This window comes from Callionymus lyra, chromosome 16, assembly GCF_982586985.1.
Source record: "Callionymus lyra chromosome 16, fCalLyr1.hap1.1, whole genome shotgun sequence".
Taxonomy (NCBI): Eukaryota; Metazoa; Chordata; class Actinopteri; order Syngnathiformes; family Callionymidae; genus Callionymus; species Callionymus lyra.
Genome location: NC_141833.1, coordinates 9,581,645 through 9,594,871, shown reverse-complemented (window position 1 = coordinate 9,594,871; position 13,227 = coordinate 9,581,645). Strand labels below are relative to the sequence as shown.

The window sequence follows — 13,227 nt, the reverse complement described above, 5'->3', positions numbered from 1 at the left end:
TGTTGGCTATTTTACGATCACAATGAAGGTAACGTCAGTCTGGCCCTGTCACATTATCCCTGTGTTGACTGAACAATCCCTTCACTTTGTCTTCGTAGACTATGACCGGGTCACGCAAGTGTGTCACGTCTGTTATCACTGACAATCTGTTTATTATAGAGACAAGCCAGTCAGAAAGTTTATCATACTTATGCTGGCTTTTGAATTGAAGATGGACTAGTCAGTCAAATAGTTTTTTTTTTAAAAATATTTTATACATTTTTTAAATATACGTAATCAGAATAAACTCAGTAAAGTAAGAAAAAAAAGTTTCCATATGAATATCAGTGATTTTACTCCTTCACCACTGACTCATGACATGGGAAAAATAGCAGAGTGCATCAATATTTTATGAAACTTAGATGAATTGTTGATGTATCTGTTTTCTAAAATATAGAAAAGTCTTGTCAATCTTTAAAAGTAAATGATCATTTAGATAAAATGCGGTCCTCCTTTATTAGAGGCAAATTATATAAATTTCACGCTGTAGTTAAGTCTTCTCTCATGAACATAAATATTTGCCATCTTTCACTAAATTATCTTACAACTGCATCCAGATTTTTATTTTTGGTAGATACCAGATTCATTTCTGACTGAAAAACAACATGTAAAAACAAAACTTGAACACTATAATCTCTGTAGGTCATACTTTGTTTTTGCGGTTTTAAATCATCTGGTGGACCAAATTTTTGTCTCTTTATAGATGTCAATAGATGTGTTATATAAAATAAACATAAAAGAATTCTCATAATTTTATTATTAAAAATAAAACACTCCACCAAGAATTACAATTCCTATCATAAAATGCATCGACATAAATCCAGTTAATTGTAACATTTCTATTAATAATCTTGTAGTATTTTCAAGAAGGCACCGCAGAATGGTTTCCTTGGTACTTGGCTGTGATTTTCTATTGCTTATTTAGTGTTTTATCTTATTTAATTATTTTATTCTGTACTGACACCACAAACAATATTGTGTTTCCAACACTGGCAATACAATTTTCTGATGAAGTTGCTTCGATTAAATATATTCTATTATGGCTTTTAGAACATAAAATATGTAGTAAATTGATTTATCGCAGTTATACTTTTTTTTTTTTTTTTTTTTACTTTTTCGCCCTCTCATCTTCTCGTGATGGATTCTGGCCTCCGCAGCCGCCGTCATGTCCGGAAGAACAACACCGCCATCTATCGGTGTGGAGTATACACAGCCAAACATTATTATCAGTCATAAAAAATATTCGAACTTTCTAAAGTATAAGTTTGTAAAATAATATGAAACGTTACGCGCCACCAGCCAAAGCGTCTCCTCACATCATTGGAGCGGAGAAGAACACCAGGTAACCTTCTATTCACTCACACTTTTTACAGTCTTTTTAGGTTTAATGTCTGTTTATTGGTACACATTACATTAAAACATGTTTTTAAACACGTGCAACATATTGTTTATGACCCGCTGTTGCACTGTTATCGTGTGTAGGTTAGCATTTCTCTGGCTAAGCTAGGTTGCTAAGTTGCTGGTTAGCATCTGAGATGATTCCTGGATCATCTTCATCCACAGACCTCCAGAACCACTGAGTGAACGGGTTCTATACGTGCCCATGAAGAGTGCTGCCGGGCCCTTGAGCAACACTCCTCGCGTCGCTGCTAAAGCAAAACCAGAAACGAAACATAAAGGTAACTCCACTGCTTAGCAAGAATTGAATTAATCCCACTATATTTCAATCTTTTATTGGAATCATAGCATCATATCAGTCAAATACATATTAAATTGACAAATTAAATGATAAATCCATTTTAATGCTAAATAATAATCATTAAAATATTTAATTTCGTTTTAGTTTTTGAGATAGGTGAAGCTTTTGATAAATAAAAATAAAAAGTTGTTTGTCAAAAGAAGTGTATCCAAACATACTATGAGTATACTTATGTAATACTAAGATTAAATGAGTACACTTAAAGTTTACTTTGCAAAAAGTATAGTCAAGTGTACTTTGAGTACTCTATACTAAAATTTAAGTTGTATAATTGAAGTTTGACATCCTATACTAAATGGTACACGGATGCATACTTTGTGTACTTCAAGTAGATAATTCTACTTTTATCTAGGCTAATGTATTATTGTGGTGACCCAATAGTAAACTGTGCAAAGGATTGTGGGATTGAGTGACCGGGGGCAGAAAAACAGATTTTTGGTGATATTGTTAGGTACAAACACACATTTGCTTCGAGGTATTTCCCCTGATTTTTAATCTAGTTGATCATGATGGAGCTTACGTTAATAGTACAATCATATCGCTTACCTTGAAGACATGCTCACAAAAATGGAAACAATTCAATCAATTTGCCTTTCGTCATTGAACAAGTTGTAGTCCCTTTAAGAGGGTTTTGGCAATTTATTTACCCAAATATGTACTAGATGGTAAGTACAAATAGTAACTTTGAGTATTCTTAATGTATAATTCTTTAAAGTGAACTATAGACTTGGATTTTATACTTAGTAAACTGGTAGTATAGAGATGACTGCACTTGAAAGTATACTTCTTCAGACTTCAAATCCGTATACTTTTACTTCACTACAAGTACATATACCTTAGTATATGTACCTAACTTATACTTAAGTATACTTGATATAATTAACTTTACTTATTCTGCTTTTTGCTAAGACAATAGTTGAATGATTTACATGTTTTAATTCATTTCTTCAAGAAAACAATGCCGGTAAATGGAAGACATCCTTTCAACAACTGGATGAATCAAACGAAGATGTTCCTGTTCAAACTGATGAAGCTACTCTGTGAGTAACCTGTATTTTTCATAAGGTTTAGAATTTTTTACATCCATTTCCATCTTCTATGTCACTAGCCCAGCACCCCAGGACCAGAATGTTTTACTTAGCACAAGAAGTCCGGAAAAGTACGAGGACGGCAGAGCTAATGCAACGGTTGATCCTGAACTCAACCCATTATCAACCCGTGAGTGTCAACGTCTCAGTTAATCTGCCTGTATTGTAAGCGAGATTTAATCTTTAGCATTTTAAATGAGCAACTTTCATATCTTCTGTAGCGAAACGGGCGAGTAAATGGGGTGTGATGTATAAATCTACTGAGCAGCAAGTGGTTTCTGGGGAACCGTCAACATCATCAGTCGATAAGACCAGGTATGTTTCTTACTTGCTGTGGGTTTTGTTAACACCTTTGATGGAAGCATTTGGAAATATTTGATAATAATTTGAATTCAATGTATTAAATAATGAGTAAATCTGAGCTGATGTTTGTTTTACCAGGTTTTTAATTATCATTTATACATTATAAGAGACTTGTATCTCATACCGTACATGTTTTTATGTTGATATTTGTTGATTGAAGAATTAAAGATCCTGTTAGCTTGTAGCAATGGTACCTAGAAAAGACTGATTAATGTTTGAGTCATTGATTTGTTGTAAATCTATATTTAAATTTGGCATTTGAATCTCCTTCAGGAAGGAACTTTATGACCCGTTCGACACACAACATTCCGACTCTGAGGTCGAGTGTCCCGAAGTGAAAATATTTCCGTCGGATCAGGATTACCGCGACTGGAAGTCTGTGTCCACTGCTCACAGTAAAAACACTTGGGAGTCGTCACAACCTCCTCAGAGGGAGGAACCTGTTCCTGAAAGCTCTGAGGACATTTGGCCTCCCGGTCCTCCCAGACCCTCGGAGCGGGCGGGCTTCAGCAGGGATCCACTCGACGCCGTCAGTTCCACCGGCAGAGCTGTTGAGCGTAGAAGTCTGAGCCCTGATAGGACGGTCAGCCGCTCGTACCCAGAAAGGTTTTCTTATGAAAAAGAGAGGATGAAGGAAGATGAAGAGTTAGACGTGCCAAAGTACAGAAGCGAGGTAAGACCAATGTGGTCCATTCAAGTGTCTCTGTTTTGTGGTTTTGACAGATTGAAATAAACTGAATTCTTATGTTGTGTTTGCATTTTTTTTACAGATCACCTCACGGGTCAGACTGTCTCCACCTCCATCAAAAGACTATCAACATTCCTCGGCTCATACAATGAAAGGTATCACCAGATCTGTAAGTTTCCAAGGGTCTTGAAACATAATAAAGTGTCATTTTTTTCAAGCAGTTGGCTGCACCTCCCCGTCTAGAGAGGAAGCGAAGATCAGGAAGAGAAGTATTATTATGGATAAGTAAGTTCACACAGATGATGTCAAATAATGTATCACTGGGAGTAGGAAAAAGAAAATACCAAGTTGTAGTTAAGGCTGTTTATTCTCAATCATGATGAATTAAGAAATAGGAAGATATTTACTTTCAATATTTGCTGTCAGATGTCCATAAATGATATAAGTTCTCCTATTTGTCTAGTCCCGGTTAAAGCTGCAATATGCAAGATTATAAATCTTGGCTCCCCCTTGTGTTGGAGCAGTGTAACTGCAATGTCGTGACTTCTCCATTTTGCCGTCTCTAATTTTCTGCGCATGAAAATATTCTGTTTATCTTCCGGGTGACTTCAAAAAGTATCTACTTGAATTTCGTGCAAACACAGTCTCTTACCCACGGCTGTAGAGCAGTTTGGTGGTCACATGACACTTACAAACTCTCCGGGTATTAGTCATGACTTGTTTTTAAAAAATAAACAAATAATTTCAGGGGGGGAAATGTTAAATATTGCTAGCTAGAGGGTTGCTTCGTAGAGAAAATGAATTCCCCATCTAACAAAGTGGTAAATGTCACCTCAAAATAATGAAGCTGGTACATTATTGACGAACTAGCAAGTATTGCATCAAGGTTCATGGTTTATGTTGGAAAAACATTAATTGTTACCACAAAAAAATAATAATAATAAATCATACTAAATTGTGTAGGAACATGCCTGCTTGGGACCCTTTAAGTAATGTCATCTGCTGGTCTGTAATATCATTTAAAGAAACGGTGTCTTTGTAATAGCCACAACATGAAAGGAGGTGGTATTTGAAACCCAGATGGACGTACATTTTTTCCTCTTTTATTTTTATAAAACAAAAGTAGTTTATGTTCAAATTATTGTATCCCAGGTCAAAATTGATAAGAATAGAAAAAGATGCATTTAAAAACAATTAAGATTTGAGGTTCTCATGTTGGACCTTCCAGAAATTGATTCTTCTAAATACATTTTGACATTTCCGAGAGTCGTTTTGTTGCAGTAGTCACAAGATGAAGGTCAAGACAAGTCTGGCATTTGAGTGAAAGTGTGTACCTTCCAGTTAGATCTTATTTACTCTGCATGTGCGAACACATATCCTCTGGGTGCTTTGCTTTCTTCCAAAAATACGCTTTTATCTGTGTCTATGTGCGGTCGTATCCCCTGCATGTACTGGCTTGTCTCTTGAGATGTTTCTCAGCCCCCCTGCATGTCCATCATCTGAATATTATTGACTTTTTTTAATGCGTTTTCAGAAATCCAATCAACTGTGAACTCTGTGATATTGAACTGGCGAGTGGGCAAGAGCTGGAGAACCACCTCGACAGCAGGACTCACTGGGACACAATGGACTTCATCCAGCAGAAAAACAATTTTGATGACTTGATTATGGCTTTTTTACAGGTAATACTTCAACCATGAATATGTCGTTTCATGTCACACTGATGTTCATCCCTCCGTACAGGAAGTCATGCTGAACAAATGCTTCAAGTGCAGCCCAGACGTCGACCCCAGAGTCCTTGAAAGTAAATGATCTTTTCTAAACCAGACAGAAGGAACGTTTCTATTTTATTGTATATTGAAATGTAACATCAATTGTCAGGACTTCAGGAGAAGGACCACATGACGAAGGTGGAAATATTCCACTGCGCCGCCTGTCGCGTGTTCGTGTCCACGTCCGTCGACTCGGTGCAGAAGCACATCACCTCAGAGGAGCATATCTTCAACACACAGGTTTGCTTTATTTTTAAATAAACACTTGACACAAAGTTTAGAGACGCCGCTTGATGAAGGAATATGTTGCAGGATTCGGAGGTGGATCGGAGGCAGGCTTGTCTTGAAAAAGCAGATCTGATGTTGAAACAGTGGAAACCAGAGCTAGACGTCTTCCTCAAGGTATTCTTTACTAACAGCACATTATAGATGGAAAAGAAAATACAAAACAAGTGTGCGTTTCCTCTTTTATTGAATTATCCGTCATGTATATCGTGACCCAGTGACTCTTGTCTCAATGTTTACCGTATAGGGGTATTAAAAGAAAAACAAGTCTGGACAAAAGATGCGCTCACTTTTGCCTGGGAACTGTTCCATCTCAAATATCGCCATCTTTTTTTAATCCATCTTGTAGCATTTGAAACTCGCATAGTGTTGTTTCCACAAGTTACAATTGAAAGAATTTACCGTGTAAACATCAGCCTTTTGAAATCAAACGTAATTGCACTTGGGATTTTGATCAAAAAACCCAACTGGTGATAAGTGCTGAACCGTTTCCTTTCTTCTTTCAGGGCGGCAGTCCGTTTCCATGAGCCAAAATAAACCATCACATGAGACCCTCTAATCAAGAAGAGAAGAACAAAGAAAAAACTCAAACATGATGCCACTAACTGTTGAAGGTAAAATATCTACTTTCAGGACTGTACAACATGTAGGATCATGTAAACTCAACCGTCTATCCACACTTTTGTTTTTACAAATAAATATTTGGGATCCGGTCTTCGCTTTATTGTTGCAACACGGGATGTGAAATAAAGTACATTTGTAATTTTACCATTTCAATTGTTACAACAGCGTCTGTTGTGCTTTAATTGTTCTCTCTCTGAAACAATTTTTTGTACTGGAGTTACAAGATGACTGAAATAAAACTATTTTCGTTAACATTGGGTTTTGTTCCATCAAGCTGCTTCTTATAGCTGTGAATTTCCTGTGGTTATCCAACCAGGGCTGCTGACATTTTGTGACGTGATCATGTGAATATTTGTTACAGTGGAGTAGTGCTCTCACCGAGGGAACTGAAACTATAACAAATCTGAGGTAAAGGTTGTCTTCATTAAAAAAACTGACTCCATGTGACACTACTGCATGAAACAAAAACAACAGTCTGTTAGGAATTGCATTTAAAAAAAATGGACAGAACCAAGTAACAGTATCCAAAATAACTGTCTATTGTGTTTCCTTGTACAGTATTTCCCACCCATGTGAGTGATAGTGTACTTTGGCCAGTTTTTTCGACGAAAAGAAAAGTGAAATATCCTCCACGTTCCACCTACCGCTCGGCATTTTGTAGAAAAGAAAACAAACAACCGAGTTCACAAGGTGGCGTCAGAGGCAGTCCGAGAGCCGTCCTGGTCAGTCTGTACACTAGGGGGGTCCAATGGAGGGACATCTACCATTCCTAGTCCAGTGTAGGGGACACTAGTGTTCATAATATGTCTTTGTAAATGCTTGATCCAGTCCTCCTGGACCGACAGGGGACCCTGGAAGACGAGGTCACAGAACCTGAGACAAAAAAAGAGAATGAAAACCGATGAACGAGGGAATGATAGAGGTGTGTAAATGGGGGCAGAGAGGGCACTGACCTGCATGTTAGTCGGTACATTTCCTCAGGAGTTTGTGGTAAGGCAAATGTCTTCTTCTTTGAGCCCGGCCGTGAGCGCTGCTTACGGATTTTGCAGTCAAAAGCTAAAAAAAAAAAAAGGAATTTCAGTTTAAATTCCATGAAAGTAATAGAATCCGAACATGTGGTCAGTAAACGCCTCATCGAAAATCGAGGTCCTCTTGTGATCATTGAAGTATGTGACACAGCCTTGACTTTGATGCAAGTTTTCTACTGCTGTAAATAAGCTAACAATACTAGAGTAAGGATCAAAATGCAGAAACTAAAGACAAACAAACATGGTGGCACTTACTTGTACCCTCTTGTAAGGCATTTCGTTTTCGTTTTGCATACGCCCGCAGATGGTTGGACAAGCTAACTCCACTGTGGAAACTTGCATTGCAATGGACGCACACCTTCCTGTTGAACTCACCTTTCTCTGTGGAACAAACAAATTATTATCTCTTGCCTCGAGCTCCCCCTTTTGTTTGTACTTATCCAGACGTTACTCACCACATACTGAGTTTGGCATCGAAGAGGCATATCTTGACCCTGGGCAGTGGTCAGTGCTTGAGGGAAACGGCTGTAGATTTTTGCACATTGGAGAAGAGACCTTCATCTTGGACTCTTCCAGACACTTCCTCTTCTTTAATATTCCTATCAACGCATTGTTGCTGGACATTGAATCTTTCGCATCCTTGGCCTGTACCTCTTTGTTTTCGGTTTTAAAGAAGGGAAACGACAAGGGCGGTGCTGGTGTAGCATCTGTGCTAACGGCGGAGACAGCAGGTGTTGACGTGAAGAAATGGTCGTAGCGATAATGGTTCCGCTTCTTTCCTAGAAGTTGAACCGCCCTCTGGAATTCTTTCTTATCCTCCATGAGCTCCTGGAGTAGTACAACCGGCGACTTGCTCTTGGACATGAACCTTCTACCCAGCTTCTTGAGGTGTCCACGTATATGGTTTGCCTGTCCGGTCCTGTTGTCAAACGAGTCCCCGCATAAGGGACACGAGTGGATGTTTTGCAATGGATCGACCCCTGACTCCAGTTGTGCGGCTGAAGACGGGAGTATTGGAGATAGATTAGTACGTAACATAATTACACAGATGTATTCGTCCAGTCAACAAGCACATTCTTAAGCACTTTTAAACAAAGGTTTTTAATGGTCACAAAGGCATTTGTGGGCCTTTTATTTTACCACAATAACCATTAAAAACCTCCTCAGACTCGAGGCCCGGAATATTCTAAAGAGACGGATGGATTGGACTTTGTTGCCCAAGTACAATGGTTTCCAATGCATTTTCAAATAATTTAGCCAGAAAAAGGAATTGTCTCATAAATACTGTGAGCTGCACAAACTAATTCCACCAGCATCCATGACTGTCCACTGACTATATATAGGTATTAAGAAGATGAAAAACCAAGTACCTCTTTTCTGTTGCTTTGCTTTGGAGATCCTCCGTCGTACCCTTGGCCTTCTGTCGTGACAAGCTACTTGTTCGGGAGACACCTCATGACGTGCATTGTAATGTACTCCGACTCGATGAAGATGACCTCGGATGTGATTGGACAACCCTACGCCTGATTCAAAAACTGCAGGACAATAGGGACAGGTTTTTCCATCTACGTCGACGTCCGACATGTCGTCTTCGAACGACTCTCCCAATGGTATGGTGTGGGGCTCGAAGGTTTCGGGGAAAACCTCAGATTCGATGCACTCCTCTTTGATCTCGAAGTTGTCCTCCTGCTGCTTCTCAAAGAGCCGTTTGGATGCTTGCAGTGCGCCTCTCATTGACATTCTCCTGCTAAAACTATAAAGGATGTTTTGATCGCTCTTCTTCATACCGTTCTCAAAGATCTCTCCGTCCTCATCTTCATCCTCGAAGTGAAAAACATCCGTTTCGTCGCCATTTTCCGTGTCCATATGGTTCAACGTCTTGGACGGGGGCTTCGGGAGCACGATACACATGTCTGGGGTGTTGCGGTACGGCTTTGACATCTTTCTCTTGGACGATGACTTCCGAATAATGGACAAATCATGATTGGTTTTGGGTGAACTTCTATTTGTACTGGTAAATATCACGTGGTTGTTTCTGTCTAACTTTGTATCGCCGGCTTCTATGGTAATCGTTTTTGACAAGTGGTCCATTTCCTTTTTTGCGTATTCCATACCAGATATCCTGTCATTGTTCTTCAGTTTGATGACCTCCTGGCTCTTCTTTCCATCCCTTTGTTTAGACAAGAGGATGTCAATCGATCGGTCCAGTTTTGAATGAACTAGTTGGGACTTAACGCGTTTATTGTTACTATTTTTGAACAAGTCTGCGATTTCATTGGATTCCTTGGGTGGGGAAGCTTTTTCTGACGTCATGTGTTTATATATCAGTTTAGATGTAAACTCTGCGTCTTGCATCGGTGATCTGATCTGCCTTTTGGGTACGGGTGACTTTACCGGAGGATGTTCAGCTTCATACTTCTCAAAGGAAATGTCATGTCGAAGAATAATGTGATTGTGGAAAACATTTTTGCTGAAAGTTCTGTAGGAACAGAGGTTACAGGAGAAGGACTCCTCCATACAAAGTGAATCACCTGTGTTTGTGTCCTTCTTGTCTGTCCTTATTTTTCTCTCATCAGATGCTCTACTCTTTTCTTTGTGTACGGACATGTGTTCAATAAGAGAACTTGATTTTCGAAAAGCTTGTCCGCATACTTTACAAACAAATGATGGTATTTGAAATTTTGGAGGATTTCTGACCTTGATGGTTCCATTAGGATGCTTTTTAGGTTTCTCAGTAGGTAATGGTAGTGAATTTTTCTCTCTTGCGATCAGAACGGATTCTTGCTGGTGTTCCGCCTCATACGAATAGTTGGACGGATCCTTGGAATATAAGTCCTCAGTTGGGTCCACCATGACAACCATGTCCATTTTCCGTTTCCTCTTCCTTTGGTGGTCTGTCAATTGGGTATCTTTAGGCTCCTCATCAGGTGAATTGCTTTGATTATTCCACACAAAGTGCATGAAATCCTTATGATGGTCCCACTTCAAGTTTCCATTATCCAAAGAGTTCTCCGGTGACTCTGCTTGAAAATCCCATAATCCAGCAGTGTCAATATCTTGTACAGTTTTTAGTTGCGTCATGTTCTTCTCCTCCTCTCTGTCGTTTGATATGCCTTCAAGTTCTTGAGTCTCTGGGTTGTTTTGTGAAGATGGGCCGTTCCCCAAGCCAATTGGAGACAGGATCGCAGAGTTTGAAAGTACATCAAGAGGACTGTTATGTTTGAGAACACCTTTTTCAAAGGAACTGTTGCAGGACGACTCTTGTTCCTTCCTCCGCGGGCCTTGCAGGAGTGTAAAGACGTTCATATCTGCATGTCCGTCTTTGTCGTCTACATCCACTCCTTCAAGACACTCCATTTGAGTCGCCATGACCTAGAAGTCAATCAAAAAAGTCTGTTAAGATTATTTTAATAGAGAGCGTATTAGAAACAGTTGTTTGAACACAGTTGACATTTCATACAATTAAAAATGATGATCATCTTAAGTTACTTTAACGGGGAACTCGTCAGTTACAATTCTGTATTGATTAAATCTGTTTTACAACCATGTCTTCTAATTTTTTAATGAGGCTTGCAGAATTCTGACAACAAAGACTTGTGAGATTTACAGCTTACCGAGTTATTTATCAAGGTACAAAGTATGTTAGGCAAATAAACCTCTGCGTAATCATTGTAAATAAAGGTAATATTTATACCTTTTTAATTATATTTATATTATATAATCTATTTTATATAATATATATATTATATTTTTTAATTATTTGTATCCTTTTTCTTTGTTATTTTTCTTTGATCTATGTTCTTTATCTTTATACTTAGATTGTATCATCTTGTTCTTTTTATTTCTCTTTGTTCTTATTTTTATTTTTATGAATAATTGCTGTATTGCTGTGTCTATTTGGAAAAAAAAACCATTTCCCGAAGGAGACCTCCTGAGGGATCAATAAAGTTCTACCTAACCTAACCTAATATTTTACACCGATACCATTCTACAAGACGACGCCACCGTCAGTTACATCATTAATGGGAGGCGGCTCTGCACAGAGTACTGGGAGGTTGACATTGCTTCCAACTCCGTTTATATTAGAACCCAAATACCCTGGCTATGTTTTCCGGAATACTCAATGGATACCATTCATGGCGGTAGAGGGGAAATGAGAGCTTTGCATTCAACTCAATGTGAACAAATTTTGTTGGTGAAACGAACTCAATAGGCCTTGATATTACAGAGAAAATGTAACATTTGATCGACACAAACACATACAGTATTAACCGTCATTCTGAAGTTCATCCATCTTCATGGAATCAATCATCATCTACATTTGCGCAATAATAGAAACATCCATCCAGCTTTTCATAGATGGGGATTCAGCCTCAATGACTGAAAGACAATACTGTAATCGCACTTGTCGTCAGACTGTAATAGACATCTTGGTAAACATACAATTTGATCGCCACGAGACATGGACCGGTAAAACATTTTGGCCCCTTTGTGTAAGAGTTCGAACCGTTTGATTTAGGTCAAAAGAAAATAAAAAATTGAGGAAGTTTGCGGTATTGACCAACATCGAATCACCTTTAGACACATCGATGTCGAGGTATCCTGATCATCATTGAGGGTCATGAAAAGAGGGTCATGATGGATGGAAGACTTGAGTATCTTTGACTTTGACGGCGAATGTCACAGTTCTCATGTCATTTCCAAAAATGGACAAATGTGTATAAGCCGCTGAATTATTCAGGAACTACACATTCAAAATGGAAAATGAACAATGGAAGTACTGTTGGGGTTATTTCGGTGCATTTACTGCTTTTGGTTGTAGATAAAGGTCTGTGGAGAACAGGAACCTTTTGTGACCCTCTTCCGAGCAGCAGACCTGCAAATGGATGGACCTTCTCCGGGTCTTCTGGTAATAAGCCGTGAGGCAAAACTTTGGCCAAAGCACATCCACACCAGCCTTCGCCGAGAAGTTGGTCTACGACTACAAATGTGCCAGTGTTTCAACCCGTTTCAACAATTCGTTTGGTGTTTTTTTTAAGAGCTTTCAGCGCATTTTTCTCGGCGTTATATCACGCTGTGTTGTCGGATGCTGCCTCGGGAGCTGCAGACCATTCCATAAAGGCAGTTCCAAACCAAAACCCCCTAATAACCTACACAATAATAACACACAGCCCTCGTCACCCGCCTCGAGAACATCAAAGTTAGAAAAAACAAACAAAGTGTTACCTCGAAACCGCGTGGTAGAAGACGGAACGCAATATAATCGCCGCATTGGATAATTTCTTAGTTTCGTCTCTCATCTATTTCACAGTCGCCATTTTCCGTGCTCTGGCATGGGCCCGGTCATGTCACGAATGGGGTAAAAACGTCAGCAGTGACAGTCGCTATGTTATCGAATCACGTTTAAAGTTTCTCGCTGCTAACGTGTTGTCGTTGGGTTTTAAATATAACACAAGGTTGAAACTGTTAAAGCTCGGGGTTTTAATTCACATTGTGAGGTGTCGTCACTGTGCACCCCCACAACGCCCTCGAGTGGTACGTCCCACACAGGAGCCTTAAAAACACCGTGTTAATGAATATT

The 13,227-nt window shown here is 39.1% G+C and overlaps 2 protein-coding genes across 4 annotated transcripts; one reads left to right on the top strand and one right to left on the bottom strand.

The window, feature by feature from the left end:
• The first annotated feature begins 1,125 nt into the window (after positions 1-1,125).
• On the top strand, positions 1,126-6,638 carry LOC148063567 (uncharacterized). 3 transcript variants are annotated; one of them, XM_087810504.1, is made up of 13 exons: positions 1,127-1,381; positions 1,603-1,718; positions 2,751-2,838; positions 2,907-3,016; positions 3,108-3,201; positions 3,523-3,922; positions 4,020-4,092; positions 4,156-4,222; positions 5,472-5,619; positions 5,681-5,741; positions 5,819-5,949; positions 6,022-6,111; positions 6,501-6,638. In XM_087810504.1, exons 1-13 carry the CDS (start codon positions 1,317-1,319, stop codon positions 6,519-6,521), a joined length of 1,464 nt encoding a protein of 487 aa, XP_087666630.1. In that variant the 5' UTR covers positions 1,127-1,316; the 3' UTR covers positions 6,522-6,638. The 3 variants fall into 3 exon arrangements, with proteins under 3 accessions (XP_087666629.1, XP_087666630.1, XP_087666631.1); XM_087810505.1 differs by having other exon boundaries at positions 1,128-1,381; positions 4,159-4,222; XM_087810503.1 differs by lacking the exon at positions 6,501-6,638 and having other exon boundaries at positions 1,126-1,381; positions 6,022-6,138.
• Positions 6,160-13,047, bottom strand: znf644a (zinc finger protein 644a). The gene is made up of 6 exons (XM_087810502.1): positions 12,873-13,047; positions 9,017-11,018; positions 8,102-8,644; positions 7,902-8,027; positions 7,572-7,674; positions 6,160-7,491 (listed from the first exon to the last, which is right to left on the bottom strand). Exons 2-6 carry the CDS (start codon positions 11,013-11,015, stop codon positions 7,302-7,304), a joined length of 2,961 nt encoding a protein of 986 aa, XP_087666628.1. The 5' UTR covers positions 11,016-11,018; positions 12,873-13,047; the 3' UTR covers positions 6,160-7,301.
• Between the last annotated feature and the right edge of the window lie 180 nt (positions 13,048-13,227).